Source organism: Scophthalmus maximus, chromosome 18, assembly GCF_022379125.1.
Source record: "Scophthalmus maximus strain ysfricsl-2021 chromosome 18, ASM2237912v1, whole genome shotgun sequence".
Lineage (NCBI taxonomy): Eukaryota > Metazoa > Chordata > Actinopteri > Pleuronectiformes > Scophthalmidae > Scophthalmus > Scophthalmus maximus.
In genome coordinates, this window is record NC_061532.1 from 9,636,356 (window position 1) to 9,650,914 (window position 14,559).

The following is a 14,559-nucleotide window of genomic DNA, read 5'->3' on the forward strand; positions in this document are numbered from 1 at the left end:
GGATAATAAGTTTTCCAGGTATTTAGTCATGAACCAAATTTTAATTTTTAACCTCTCGGTGCCACTGGAGAAAAAGTCAGTGGAACACTCATGGAATTAATCATCTGAGAACCATAGGAATGTCTTCACGACATTTCGGCATGCTAGAAGGGATAATAGTGAAACACTGTGAGGAGCTGAAATCATATCATAGTGATTTTGTTGGTGTTAATTCCACATTGACAAACAATGACCTCCTGAGGACAACTATCACTGTGACCAAACCAGTTAATATAACAGTGCTACTGTACAAACAAGTGACAGACTGACAGACGGGTGAACGTGATATCAGTGACAGACGACCTGACAGGCCAGGTGGGACGAGAATCCGCCCGTATAAAAAAGAAAAAAGCCTAAAAGCTGATGGCCGCGAACAGAAATAGCACAGGAAATCATGCACATGGATATTCGGGGACCAGTGTAAAGGTTATGAGAAGCATTGTTGACCGATCACGTCTCTATTTTCGTTGGCTGCCCCCACACATCACCTCCACTTTGCAGACCAATCTTGTGTGACAGTGTCTACGGCATCGCGCTGTGTTTCACTGTGGGCCTCTACTCAAGAACAGATGAACTATCAGCAGTGGCTGCAATGGCATCAACTTACCAAACAAGTTGTTGCTGTGTGAGTGCATATCAAATATCTGCCAGAAATCTGACATGCCTCTTATAGTGTGACACACACACACACACACACACACACACACACACACACAGATGAATACCCGCAAACACACTTGCCAAAGAGCTCCACCTGCTCTTTCCAGCGCTTTCCAACCATTCTCCACGAAAACCAATTCAGACCAAGTCCTGCCGCTGTGTTGGCTGTGCTTCGCTCCAGCCACTGAAAAGGAAGATGGGGTTTTGTTCTGCTGCCCAGAAAGGCTTTGGGATGTGACGCAGAAAACCTCAGAGGAGGAATAAGGTGGAACAGAGGAATACAGTGAGGGAATGGGGTGACCACACACACTCTCAGCGATTTTGAGCATGTATGAAGGGAAGGTAAATGTGGTCGCAGTGACCCCTGTGGGATCCAGGGATAGAGAGGATTTGTCTGTACTGGCGAGGAGAGGGTGAATTGCGAAGAAAAGGGAGAAAATGAGGAGTTCAGTGTGTGTGAATCTTTTTTTACATCCTATGGTGTGAATGTGTGTTCAAAGTTAAGAAGGGGAGACACAGAGTTGAAGGGAAAGAATGAGATCACGACAGTGTGTGTGTGTGTGTGTGTGTGTGTGTGTGTGTGTGCGAGGTCAAAGTGTCTGTGTGTCTGTGTGTCTGTGTGTCTGTGTGTGTATGAGAGAGAGAGAGAGAGAGCAGAATTGGCTGCAGTCTGACTTTGACCCACACAAGCTGCCAGTAGGCAGGCAGCTGACTGGCCCGTTGCCATGCGAACCCAACGCCTCGGCAACGTGCAGCCTGCCTCGTACACAGCAGCGTCGTGGAAACAGTTACCAGGCACGTCCGTGTTACTGAGCCGACAGCAGCCACTGGTGGACAAATCCAGACATTCATTCATAAAAACTGGAGCCACTGGGAGGTTTTTTCTCATGAAGTTCAGTGGTTACAGGCAGACAAGATCTGGAGGGATAAATATGGTGTTTGATCATCCATAAAATATTTTGCACTGAAGTTATGTAAGGTTTCACTGTTGATGAGACATAGATGAGCCATATCCTTTAGAACACATTTTTGCCATCATGCACACACATTTCCACATGTCCTTGGCTTATGTCTTGCAAGTACACCACAATATTTCCACACAGTCCCACTCCAGCTGAAATAACAGCATCTCCATACAGCCAGCAGGACATCCTCTGCTGTCCGAGCATATAGGGCAGAGGAGGACAGAACACCCTCTGCCCGGCGTCCACAGTCAGAACCCAAATCAATTTAATGCCCCAGTACATTTGGATTAAAGGAGGGGAGCAGATCAAACAATGAATCTACAGCAAGCACACTGTCCTCCGCTTCATGGGTCACAGAGTCCAAAAGAGCGAATGCACGCCATCGTGGCCAGACAGGAGGTGTCTGCTCTTTGAGTAATGCATGAGTGAGTAAAAGTAGGAGGGAAAAGACGTCAAAGCTGCACTAAGAGAGGCAAGAGTCCGGTTGCAACAGAGAAGTTCCAGTTAGGTCACACCTTGTAGACTTTCCATGTTTGCATTAAAAAAAAATCAAGTGTCCTGTGTGGTCTCCTGCAGGAAATCTCCACTGAAGTGCAAACTGACTGAACAGTCACGATGTGGTCAGCAGGACGGTCAAACTGAAGCAGCTGCTAAACACAGCACAGTTCGTACCATTCAACCGTGGTGCTAGTCAGTTCTGCCATGCAAAGCCTGCAAATACAATAATCATATTCAGTCAAAACTGAGCAAGAACTACAATGACTTTTAAATGAAACTGCCAACTTTACTCTGGCTGCCAGGCCAGCTGGTGAGCTAGCCTTTGCTTAATATACCTCCTTTTTTTTTTAACTGTTGGTGTGACTGAAAAAACAAATTTGATGCTGCGACATCTTGACGATTGAAAGTTTGTTGTACCACTTTAATAGAGGGGGAACTCACACGACTGCATTGGAGGCTTCGACGGATTTTGCTGCTCATGCGCTCTGAGAGGAGTGACGCCATGTGTTGCCCAACTGCATTGTGGTCCAAACGCTTCGCTTCGCCTTCCTCGTGTTGCAGCAGGAGGTGCAAAAAGTTCAACTTCTCAAGCAGTAGCGGAGGCACCGGCCAACGGCGTTTCAAAAATGCGTCAGAAGACGGAGAAATACAATACAGCCATTCGAGTGGGCGTGTTGATAACACTGCTTTCAGCAGCAGAATTATCATCGTGCCCTGACTCCTGCACGCTCTACCCAGATGCCACAGAATGTTTTCTGGAAATGTTCCCGCGGTTTTGGGCGCGTATGACTCCTGCCACTGTCCAGACAGAATTTTCCAGACATGTTTCAGAGTTCATGTCTGGAAACAGCTCATCTGTCACACAGTTTGACCTTCAAACCTTTTTACGATGTCATGAGTCAGCAGCCGACAGACAAGCGCGGGAGAGAAGCGATGATGTGACCAGGATGAGCTGAGGAGCACAGTACCAGTGATTGTGTGTGGCTGTGCATGTAATAAACCATGCTCACGGTAACAAAACAGGTACCGCTGCATTGCTCTTTCTTCCTCTGTTGCAGCACCAAAGGAGGTGTGTTTTGAGTGTGTGGCCTTCTTTGAGAACGTACATATATCCTGACCTGTATGCACAGCTCCGTTCGCATCCTAGACACCCAAGTGCAGCTGCGAGGCGCATGGTACAGAGTGTGGCTACCAGCATGACAACAACGTGTCTGTAGGTCAAAGCAGGGGGATCAACAGAACTGAATTAGAGGTGTTGATTTTGGTGGGTTGGGGGGGGGGGGGGGGGGGGGTGGCACAAAGACAAGCATGGCAACTGTGGTGCCTCTCTGCAGCTGTGGGCGTATGTGCGTATCGGCAGGAACGCTCTCGCTCCTCTTCTCAGCCCCTCCCTAACCCGTTCCCTCCTCTCTCTCATGTTTCCCTTCCTCCCCCCTCCTTTGCTCGTTTGCACCTTCTAATTGACTTTTAATAGCCCCCCCCCCCGCTGAAATCCGTCTCTCACTGTTCACTGTTCTACTTTCCTGTATCATTAGTCCCTCACTTCTATCTCCTTCATCGTGTTTCCAAACGGCGGGGACCTTGACTGTGAGAGATGTGGCGTGTTGGCACAGCTAACAGTTATCGGAGACCACTGAAAGGGAAAGAAGGGAAGGCAAAGACACACACACACACACACACACACACACACACACACACACTCTCTAGGTCATTTTAGGCCAAACTGGCTGTGTGTGTGTGTGTGTGTGTGTGTGTGTGTGTGTGTGTGTGTGTGTGTGTGTGTGTGTGTCTAACTCAAATTAAGTTTACTGTGTCATACGTACGCAAATGCATTAGCAGGCATGCCAACGCACACTCATGTGACTACTCCAGTATCTTGATACTGTGTACAAATACAAGGCTTCCATGTCAAGGTCAGAGGTGATACTATGCACAAGATTTGGCAGAACAAGACAAGGTGGCGGAGGAGGAGGAAGCAGGAGGTGGGAATGAAGATGGGGAGGTCGACTGAATACAGTAAAGAATTCAAAGACGATGAGAAAGGAGATGGGAGCGAGGAAAATCAGACTCTACATGAGTTTATTCATTGTTGTACCTGTGTAAACATGGGAGAGTGGTGGTGCCAGAGGACACTAAATCATATCAGAGAGATAAAGGGGTGAGTCCAATGGGCTGACTGTCCTTGGGCCGGTCAGCCGTTCAGCACGAAGGCCACTTCTGTGCACAGCAGGGAGCAGTGCTGACATCTACTGGCTCAATGTGGCCATGCGCCTGTGTTCATGTGGCTACATTATGGCATCACTTTCTGTATGTTACTGGAATCTGTGAATATGTCGTATTGCTTGTTAGCCATCGTAAGCTGCTGTTTGAATGAAGTTTTTTTTTTTTTTATCTCTCTTGATCTACATTTAAGTGGAGTTACAAATGTCAGGTTACTGACGGAAAATGCAAGATTTGTCTAGGAAAATGTATAGTGTGCATAGGTTTGGTGCACAATCTCCCCAGTAGTTGACAACTGTTCCCCCACACAGCAAAAGTGCAACCTAAAACCACCATGAGTTGAGACTCATTGAGTAGTGAAAACCTTAAAGTGATTTATTATTGGGAAACAGCTAAAAAGTTTCACATGGAAAGTTATGAGAAGCTCAATTGAAACCTCGAATACTCACGTGCAGTGTGAAAAAGTGCAGCACTCCACTGCTGAAAGTGGAGTTCTTTCACGTGTTTATGTAAACTGTATGATAAGTAGACTCAATAGGATCCTTCATTGTTATTGGGGCTTAAAGGGGCAGTACTGTAAGCGATTTGGGAGAAAGATTGTTTATTGTTGATATTTCTTGACTGCACTAGACGGGGCTCGAAATCACATCGTCGGGGAGACAGATGCGCTAAACCACAAGGCCAAGAGCCCTGAGTCGTAACAGTTGTCACTAGCACCTGTCTTAAGGTGTCGGGGAGTGACGGTTTCAAACTTCAGTGTTGTGTGGTGCTGTCTGCACCACGTTTTTTGGTTTTCAATTTACAGAGACAGGGTTAAAAAAAAAAACAACTTATGCGCACACGCAGAACTGACAGCTAGTGGACCTTGATGACATTTTCACAGAATTTTACAAAAAGTCCATTGGATTAAAAATTAGCTTAATGTTTTTGTTTCACAAATTATAAAAAATGATTCATGTATACAGTTTTAAAAGGCCCTTCGGACAGTTTTCCCAGTCTGATGAAATAATAAAATGCTAGATGTCCCACTGTCCATTGAGTATCTAAACTTGTTTCTTGATTGTAAAGTAAAACGTATTTATTCCAAAGAATACCTTCACAGAATAATTTCTCATAAAAAACGTTTTTTAATTTCTTAAACACATGGTCATAACAATTAACCTGAGCACTGCAACATGCGGATCTTGACAGAATAAAACAATGATCCTTAAAACCAAAACCAAAAGTGGAATGTAACGTTTAACATTGCTCTGAAAAATAGCAGGTCAGTGGCATTTGTCATCCTTTGCCTTTTTTTGGGGACAGCTTAGCTCTTATGATCTGTGAAGTACAGAAACACTTCACGTGTCCCATATCACCACCTCTGAAGTGTGCCATGTTCACTTGATCTTGTGCAGAATTTGACAGAAGAAGGATCACAAACAATTTCAGATTATCTTACATTGCATAGTGCCGGGCTCTTATGATAACCTAATCTCGTTATTGGCCCTTTATGATAAAAAGAAAAAGAAGCAGACCATGAAGAAGAAGACACTGTGATGTGATTATTTGATGATGGAGTTTGGACAGTGAGCGATCAGAGGAAGACACGAGGAATGGTGTTTTCATCGTCGTCATGGGCAGATCTGTGGAACTGGCCACCTTTGTAGAAGAGGCGCATGTTCAGTTTGGCAGGTGCAGAGACATACCACATGACCACCCCCGTCGGGTTCACCGACACCACAAAGTCAGTGGAGTCTTTCAGCATCGCAGTCTTGTCAGTGAAGACGTCAACGATCTGCGGAAAAGTCAAAATAAATGTGGGTAAACAGGGTAATTGTCCTGCCAGTAAGGGGTATAGATAATAGATAAATGTATATATGAATAAAGTACATCTATCTATCTAACACCATCAGCAAAAATGTTTCTCTGGTCTCCAGTCTGGAAGACATTCAATTACGTACCTTGTAGCTGCCGGCCGGGTAGTTAAGTTTGCTGAGGGAAGTTTTGTAGCGGTAGGGCATGTCATTTCGACGACTGAAGAACACCAAGGCACTGGCATTGCCCGACAGGGTGCGCCAGTATACTTCAATGCCACTCTTCTCCTGGCAGAAGGAAATGAATGAGAAAATGTGAGTAATGGCAATAAGAATCAGACATTAAAGAGTAAACAACTGAGGACAGAGAGGACTCAAAAATCTAATCCAATTCATTTAAAATTTTCATCTTGAGCACTTGCACGAAGCTTCAGGAGCCAAGCATCACCTTTAGTATCCGTCTTCCCTGAAAACCCAAGGGGTCCTGGTTGATGCTGATGGCCATTTTGTTCTGCAGGATGCTGCGGGCCCCGCTGCTGATGGTGCGTAGGTCATTGGACATGAAAAGAGGCGCAGCCATAATCGCCCACAGAGCCATCTGAGTGCGGGACTGGTCCATGCTGAGGCCAAAGTCACCGACAATCAGCTTAAGAGGTTGTAATCAGACAAGGGTAGAATTTCAGTTCATCCTTCTGTGAATATGTGAATATGGTGTTAGTTGTTATGTCAACTGAACAGACCATATCGGGGTCGTTCCATCTTCCAGGTCCGGCTGCGGGTGTCAAGTCATCCTGGTTGTCGAAGAACCAGTCAACTATGTGCAAGACACTGTCCCAAGAATCCTGAATGTCGGCATAGTTACGCCACAGGTTGCAGATCTCCCCCAAAAGAGTGTAGTTCACCTGAAAACATGTCCCATTGTATATCCAAAAATATAAACTGTGGATTTAATGTATTAGAGGAACAACAACAGCGTCTTCTACCGGGGGGAAAAAATGTTTAAACACTTTTAACACAAGAAGACATTCCAATTATACCTTTGGCGGCAGGCCGCCTTGGTAGGCGGGCCAGCTGCAGGAGTAGGCAATGGGGCGGCCTGTAGCATTTAAAGCCTTTGACATAAGAGGGTAACCTGTGCAAGAGAGGAACATGTATCACAAGATATTTAAAATCAGAAACATCTTAATAAGCATAAGGTGAAAGTCACTTCTGCTCTTACCCAGCTCCTGCTCTGTGACACTAGAGTAACAGCCATCAAATTTGAACATGTCCACCTCCCAGTCCGCAAAGGTCTGAGCGTCTATCTCGATCTGGTCTAGTGGGGAGCCAGGGTAGCCCCCGCAGGTGTGTGAGCCCATGTCCCCGTAGATCCCCAGCTTGAGTCCCCTGTCGTGCATGTAGCGCGACAGCTTATGGATGCCTCCTGGGAATCTGGGGTAAAGAGTGATTAAGTGTTATGATGTCATTCAATCTAAGGTTTACAACAGTGTAAAATCTTATCTTGCCAATAATTCTACTAAGACAGTTACGCTCTAACTCATGAAAGCCCACGATTGTTTATTTAAGATATTAACTGTAGCATGATTTTTTGTGGCTGTATTTGCTCATCAGCTGTTTTCACTTCCAACTTTCAGTCAAATGTTTTTGACATACTTATGCTGATGCTGCGTAGAATAAAGGTTGATGCGGTTATGCTGCACACTAGTCGATCTCGTGTGTCATATACTTAATAACGCATGACTGTCACGCTGTCGCACCTGTAACTTAGATGCTTCGAAGTCGCATATGAATGTTTACACTGTGGAACAATGACTTCCGTGTGTGTGTGTGTGTGTGTGTGTGTGTGTCTGTGTGAGTACACAGTGTGTGTGTATACCATACCTCTTGGGGTCTGCCTGCAGCCGACCCTGCTTGTCCCTCTCCATAGATGACCAGCAGTCGTCTATGTTCACATAGACGTAGCCAAGTTCCCTCCAGCCGTCCTCTGAGAGTCTGTCTGCCATGTCGATGAACAGATTCTCACTGGGAGAAAGACCGAAACGTCTCATTTGATGGTTGAATATATAATTCTCTGAGCAAATAGTTAAATGTTTTTCAAAAATGTCACTGTCATTTGTTTTAAAAAGTGTTTGGCTTTAAATAGCTGATTATTAATTAAACTTTTTTGTTTAAATCCTTGTTTGTTTCTATTTATTCTTAGTCTATTTTTTCTTGTATATTTTATCTCATGTTTTATCCTGGTGTCTCTGAAAGGTGTTATATAAATAAACATAGCTTGCTTGCTTATTGTCATGGTAAAAAAAAAAAAAGCGAGGTTCTCGTTCTTGAGTTGATAAGCAAAAAACATTTTTGTCGACAGAGAGCTCTTTCACAAAAAAAAGGGGTGTAGGGTTAAACGACGTAGATATAAAGAGATTCAAAAGCCTTTAAATGTGATTATTTCCAAGAGAAAAATCTGTTGAGCATTTAAACATTCACATTGTATAACCAGTTTCCACACAACTGGTTTGGCTCCACACCCATCTATATGAAAGCAGGATGTAACAAGTGCATTCAGAGAGCGCAGACCTCCGCCGAGGCTTGGCTTTTTTGCCCAAACTCGCAATGGTGAAGAATCCTTCGCAAAAATGGAATCACCCGTTACCAGCAAAATCCACCCCAAGGCAGCGAAGACTATTCTTTACAGCAGAAGCCCGAATCAGATCACACTGTGTTACACCAGTGTTGTTACTTTTGCCTTGCCTGATGCAGTTCTTGGGGTCTTGGTCACAGTCAATATCACAGCGGAATCGTTCCCACGCCAACCAGCCCATGGGAGGGGTCAGCATCAAGCCGTTGTCCAGGGCAACGGCGGTGAGAGGGAGCGCCGAGGCAAATGCGATCAATACCAAATACATCCCTGCAGAAGAAAACAACATGAAGTTGAACAACGGGTCCTCTGTTGTGCGCTGGATTGCAAAGTTAAATGCAAGGTAACAGTCTGTGGGTCTGATGGAAAGAAATCTGATCAATGACCTAAGTTTTACAGTTTGAATTCCTGTCCTGTGTCATCTGCTACAAAACCACCCAACGGTTTCCTTTGTTGAGTCACCTGACTGGGGGTGAAGGCAGCAACAGCAGGTGACTACAAAATATCAGCTGACTAAATGAAAACTCAGCACTTAAAAAACATTGACTCTCTACTGTATGGCAGACACAGTGCTGGTGCAAATTAACATACATCATCAAAATTTAAAGAAAAATAAAACAGATTTTATCATTTTAACTCTGAGATTTATGCACTAAAACGTCATATATATATAAAAAATTATATTGGTTTAAAAACGTTCTTCCAGAGGGTTTAACAGTCCCTGTTTTTTGGTGATGTGAAAAACAAACTTACTGAAGCTCAGCGACGAGGAGCTGAAGGAGAGAAGAAGACGAAAAGAAATGCGTTCAAGTCTCCTGGACACCGACTGTCTGCTGCCTGTCACCTTCGCCACTCTAAGCAAAACCCATAGTGAACTCTGTACTCGATATGTGTGAAGAAATAAACTGTTCAGCGCCCATGAAGCAGGAAGTGGGAGTCACGTGATGAACCAATCAGCTGACCCACAGAGCAGGAAGTTGGGGGGTGGGAAACCTCCGGCCTGCGAGTCCGACGCGACCGGTGTTGTTATATACTCACCTCAGTTTCTTTCCTTCAACTCGTCATTCCCCGATGTATGTCCTTACCCATTGGTTCATGAACTGTCGTTTTGAAGCCTCGAGTTTAGTGTCTTGACCAAGCGCCATCGTGTTGTTGTTTTTTTTAAACCATTGCACGTCCGCCTACACCTGTGACCTGCTCTCATTGGACGTCGCAAGCTGTCAATCACATGGAATCCATGCCCTCAATACTGTATTTTTTTACTCTAAGTGGGAGCATGATTTACGGAATGAACATCATGCTGTATCGAAGAAGACTTGACAATAGAAACCATAAACTCCACAGGAAAACCTTTACGTACGTTATAAATCAAGTAAGAAATATTCTCATTCATTTTTTCATATACTTTTATGGAAGCTGACCAGTGGAGTCGCCCTTTGCTTGTGATTCCAGAGAATACAGGTTTCAGGCACTTCAGCATTGGCTTCACTTTCTGGATACGGTGACTACGTCCACTGTAATATACAGTTTGTGTGTCCTTGCAGTCATTTTCTATTAGTAGACTACACTAAGCATATGCAATGTTGCCATTTTTTGCATAATTTCCCTATAATGTACCAATTATAATAATTAATGTATAGATTACTAATGCTTAAATAATCAGTAAAGAGCTAATATAATAACAACAACACTTTGTGTTGCCAGGTTGTGGAATATACCCTCCATTATAAGGCCATCGATCTATTAAATGTTGATTAATGATAAATTAATAATAAAGGCTTTTATCATAATTCATCAAGTCTGCAGTGATATTAAAGTATTTATACCTGGATGTTGTCCTCATGTCCTGCAGCCCTTCTCTGGGAGGTAAACTGCCAAACACTTCAATGGAGTGGTCGTCATGAAAAAAATTTAAGAAATAGCTAAAAGACAAGTAGGGCGTCATGTTGGAGGAGGATTTTCCCACAACCTTACAACGTAAAAGTGGTTCTAATTAATGGCTTATAACAAATCTATAAAGTATCGGTGAAAGATCAATAACCTATTAACAAAGCTTTGAATTATATCTTACAAAATAAACAGTATCTTATCAGACTGTGTTCCATCAATTTTTTTACTTTCTTACATAAGCAAAGTTTGAAATAAATTATGAAATAGATAGTTGCCCGACTGAAAAGGAGAAAGAAGATAAAAACGGTTCTGTACTCTAATTAATATTTTGGTGAGAGATGAACTGTGTATTAATGTATATATATATACCCTGACCTTTGCAATGTTGTTGCTGGTTGGTTCTGCACTGCAGGTTCAATGAGACATCGAACAGGAAAAGGTGGAGCTTATGAGCTCGTGCAACAGTGAGCCATGACAGAAACAAGCCTGGGTAAGCTCACCTCAGAAAGACATAGCAAAGAAAAGGGGGAAAAAACAGGAGGAAAGTTAAATTAAATTTTATAGATTAATTAACACACAGGTCAGACCTAAATGCAGCTGCTTGCAAGTGGTGGACAGAGGACTCCGAGTTGTTATTTGATCAGGACAGGAAAGCTGCATGTCACAGATCTGCTGTGGGGACATTTGAAATTAATCAGTACAGAGAGCGCATACATAATCAGTTTTGCAGAGGGTCAGCTGCACTCACACAGGTGTGTAAGTGTCGGGATGGTCTGTTGAAATGTTTGTTGTTCTTTTTGTAGTTCAGACGGACTTCCTGGTTTTAAGTTTCAGCACAGACCTGTTCAAGTAGTTTCACTTTACTGTTAAAGTGACAGCAGCAGCAGCAGTTCAAAGCATGTGCAAAACAGTCAAAGCATCCAAGGGGTGAAATTATTTTTTTTTTTGGGGGGGGGGGGGGGGGGGGTTATTTTTTTTACAAGTAAAACACCTACATTTCAGATGTATTATGTAAATATACTAAAATAAAGAGCAGAATTTTTCTGAATAATAACAAATGTTATCGGATTATTGTTATCAATGCTTGGGCCTAAAAAGCTGTAGTTTAATGAAGCAGGTGGAGATGCAGCAATTTAAAAAAAAACTTTATATGCTGTTGAGTAGTTAGCTATAAGAAAGCATGTTTTATTTGGTTGATCATATGTTTTGTTTGAAAACGCTCAAAGTAACTATAGCCTTCCGATGAATGTAGTGGAGTAACTTTACAGAATTTCCCTTTGAAATGCAGAGGGTTTGAACCATAAAGAAGCACAACATGGAAATCTATTTTAGCTCCTATAATATAGAATAATAATTATGATAAAATGAATAATTTCCATTTAGCTGGTAGGAAAATCAGTTATCAAAAATACTTTATGAAGGGCAGGGACAAGGAAATTAGATAATTAACGTAAAAAATGTTAGAAAATGTTTTGATCAAATGACAAAAGGACAAAAAACAAAAATCCAATCTTGCAGTTGAGGTCCCCTGGGAAGGTCATAACTTCATGATCCACATCAGCCCTGCTCCAAATCTTTGGGGTGTCGACAAATCAAGACCCAGTCTCTCTCCCTTCATTTACTGTAATTTCTCTACTTTCACATCGACTTTCCCCCTAACCCTATAAAGGCAGAAATAAAAATCCAAATGGGCCACTTACAAATAATCGTCTATAAGCCCTAAGCCAAAAATAACTGTGATGACATCATCTGGGGTATTTTCTCAGACTTAAGAAAGCTCTGCCAGAGCCATATTATATTTATACAACTGTTTTCATAGGCTGCATAGTTTATTACCCCTCATAGGAGTAAACTGAACTGCATTTGTATAATCAGAGAATTCAACCAGTGGTGAGTAGAAGAATATGCTCAATTTAAATCCTCATGTCTTTGCTCCTCCCAGGTGTTTTCCCTGTGGCGCCAACACTCCTAAAAAGTGTGGCGGCAGGTTTTGCGTTTGGAGAAGCTGCACTATTTGCAGTCGAGCCCACGCTGACTGAAGATGGCGTCCTGCTGAGCGCTGCGACGCTGGCCGCCGGTCGAGCCAGTTCCACGGGTGTTGGAGTGGTGACGGCGTGCCTTGTGTTCACCTCGGCGCTAATCTCCCTGGGAAGCGGCTTCCTCCTCGCCGCCGTGGTGATGAAGCTGTCGACCAAAGTTGGAGTGAGGTTGCGGTGGTTGGCGGAGGCCACAGCGGGGGCGTGTGTTGTGGTGGGTGCTGTCACAACCGGAGTGTTAGTGGGAATCCTTCCGGCATGGATCTACATTGTAGCCCAGGCCATTTTTGTCCTCATAGTCTACTCATACTCTAACATTAACGACATGACAACAGCGCTGTTAATCATCTTCACCACCCTCTACCTCAGTGTCTTATATGGAAGGATGGGTTTCCTGTTTGGATTCCTCAGCATGGGATTGACAATCCGTGTCCTTTTTGCCCTGCGAACGGCGTTGACAGAGAAGACGACACAAAGACCAAAGACTAAACCCGGATGCAGACTGCTGGAGAGGATATTCTTTTACTCTGTATTTGTGGGAATTTGGGGATTTTCAGTGGGTTTAGGGGCAGGGGAGGTAGGAGACGGGTCAGAGGCAGAGGTGGTTTTGATGCTGCAGTCCGTCCTCTGGGTGGCGTTCCTGTCTGCAGGGCTGCTAGGAGGCGGCCTGGGAACAGTGGCCATGGTTGGACTGGGGCCAGACGTGGCTGGAAAGGTCGCTGTGGGAGCTGCTGTGATATCATCAGTGTCCTTGCGAGTTATTCTGCAGTCGAGCTCCTCCCTAGGGGCCCGTGGCAGCATGGGTGGAACATTAGGAGCAGCTACTGCTGCAGGCCTGTCACTCGGAACTGCAGGTGTTGCAGCAAAACAAGTGTTCGGGTCTGGCAAATCAACTTTAACCGCTTTTGGTTTGGTTATCGTTGGTGTGATTGTGGCGACACGGGGTGTCGCACTGACAACCACCCTGCTGACAACATCAGAACTTATTTGCATCACTCTTGTTGCAGTTGGGGCATTTGTCCTGGGTGCGCCAAAGAGCCCGTTCCACACTCACGTGAATCTACAAAGGGGTCTTCTCACGGGGCCAGAGCTAATTAAGGGAATCGGCATGGAGACGGTCAGAGCAGCAGCAGCAACCATTGGAGCCGGGGCACTTGGGGCTGCGGCGTTAGGCACCGCAGCTCTGGGGAGACTCGGGACTGTGGGAGTTCTGGTGGCTGTATTTTTGGCTTGGGGAAGTACTCTGAGTGGCATGATAGGAAGATCACCGAAAGCAAATGCACACAAAGAATGATTGACACCTTGGTTTGAAGTGTATAAGTTCAAAGTGTAAATCTTAGAGGGACCTCTACATTTCCAAAAAACAATTATTTCACCACATTGCCAAATGATGATTACATGATACATGGTTCCTTTACCTTCATAACACTACATGTGTGTGTATGTGTGTCTGGTATATTGTTGTCAAAAGTGTTTAATTTTATTGCTGTTGCATATGGGCCTAACTATTCTGGTTCCCAATTTTTTGATCACTGGGAACCAGAAGTTCAAAAATAATTGTAAGAAGAAATCAAGGCTTATGTGTAGATAAATGTGCTTATGGTACTGTAAGTATACATTGACATAAAAGTAATATTGCAGTTTGCATTTAGTCTATTATGTGATGCCATTTGATCCCATATACAGATTTTTTTTTTTTTACAGGATAATAAATTTTCCCATTGATCAAACCTCACAGTTGTATCATAAAAATGTATTACTGTGGGTAAACCAGTGGTGAATAAACAAATAGAAATATTAATTTGTGGTTTCATGGTGTAGTTATA

The 14,559-nt window shown here is 43.8% G+C and overlaps 2 protein-coding genes across 3 annotated transcripts; one reads left to right on the forward strand and one right to left on the reverse strand.

The window, feature by feature from the left end:
• Nucleotides 1-5,486: 5,486 nt before the first annotated feature.
• On the reverse strand, nucleotides 5,487-9,745 carry naga (N-acetylgalactosaminidase, alpha). The gene is made up of 9 exons (XM_035618107.2): nucleotides 9,561-9,745; nucleotides 8,921-9,077; nucleotides 8,060-8,200; nucleotides 7,398-7,609; nucleotides 7,216-7,310; nucleotides 6,919-7,080; nucleotides 6,627-6,824; nucleotides 6,326-6,466; nucleotides 5,487-6,159 (listed from the first exon to the last, which is right to left on the reverse strand). Exons 2-9 carry the CDS (start codon nucleotides 9,073-9,075, stop codon nucleotides 5,959-5,961), a joined length of 1,305 nt encoding a protein of 434 aa, XP_035474000.2. The 5' UTR covers nucleotides 9,076-9,077; nucleotides 9,561-9,745; the 3' UTR covers nucleotides 5,487-5,958.
• A 74-nt stretch (nucleotides 9,746-9,819) lies between these two features.
• Nucleotides 9,820-14,468, forward strand: LOC118290429. Of its 2 annotated transcripts, XM_035618104.2 has the most exons (3): nucleotides 9,820-10,179; nucleotides 11,110-11,187; nucleotides 12,640-14,468. In XM_035618104.2, exons 2-3 carry the CDS (start codon nucleotides 11,169-11,171, stop codon nucleotides 14,025-14,027), a joined length of 1,407 nt encoding a protein of 468 aa, XP_035473997.2. In that variant the 5' UTR covers nucleotides 9,820-10,179; nucleotides 11,110-11,168; the 3' UTR covers nucleotides 14,028-14,468. The 2 variants fall into 2 exon arrangements, with proteins under 2 accessions (XP_035473997.2, XP_035473998.2); XM_035618105.2 differs by lacking the exon at nucleotides 9,820-10,179 and having other exon boundaries at nucleotides 10,317-11,187.
• The last annotated feature ends 91 nt before the right edge of the window (nucleotides 14,469-14,559 follow it).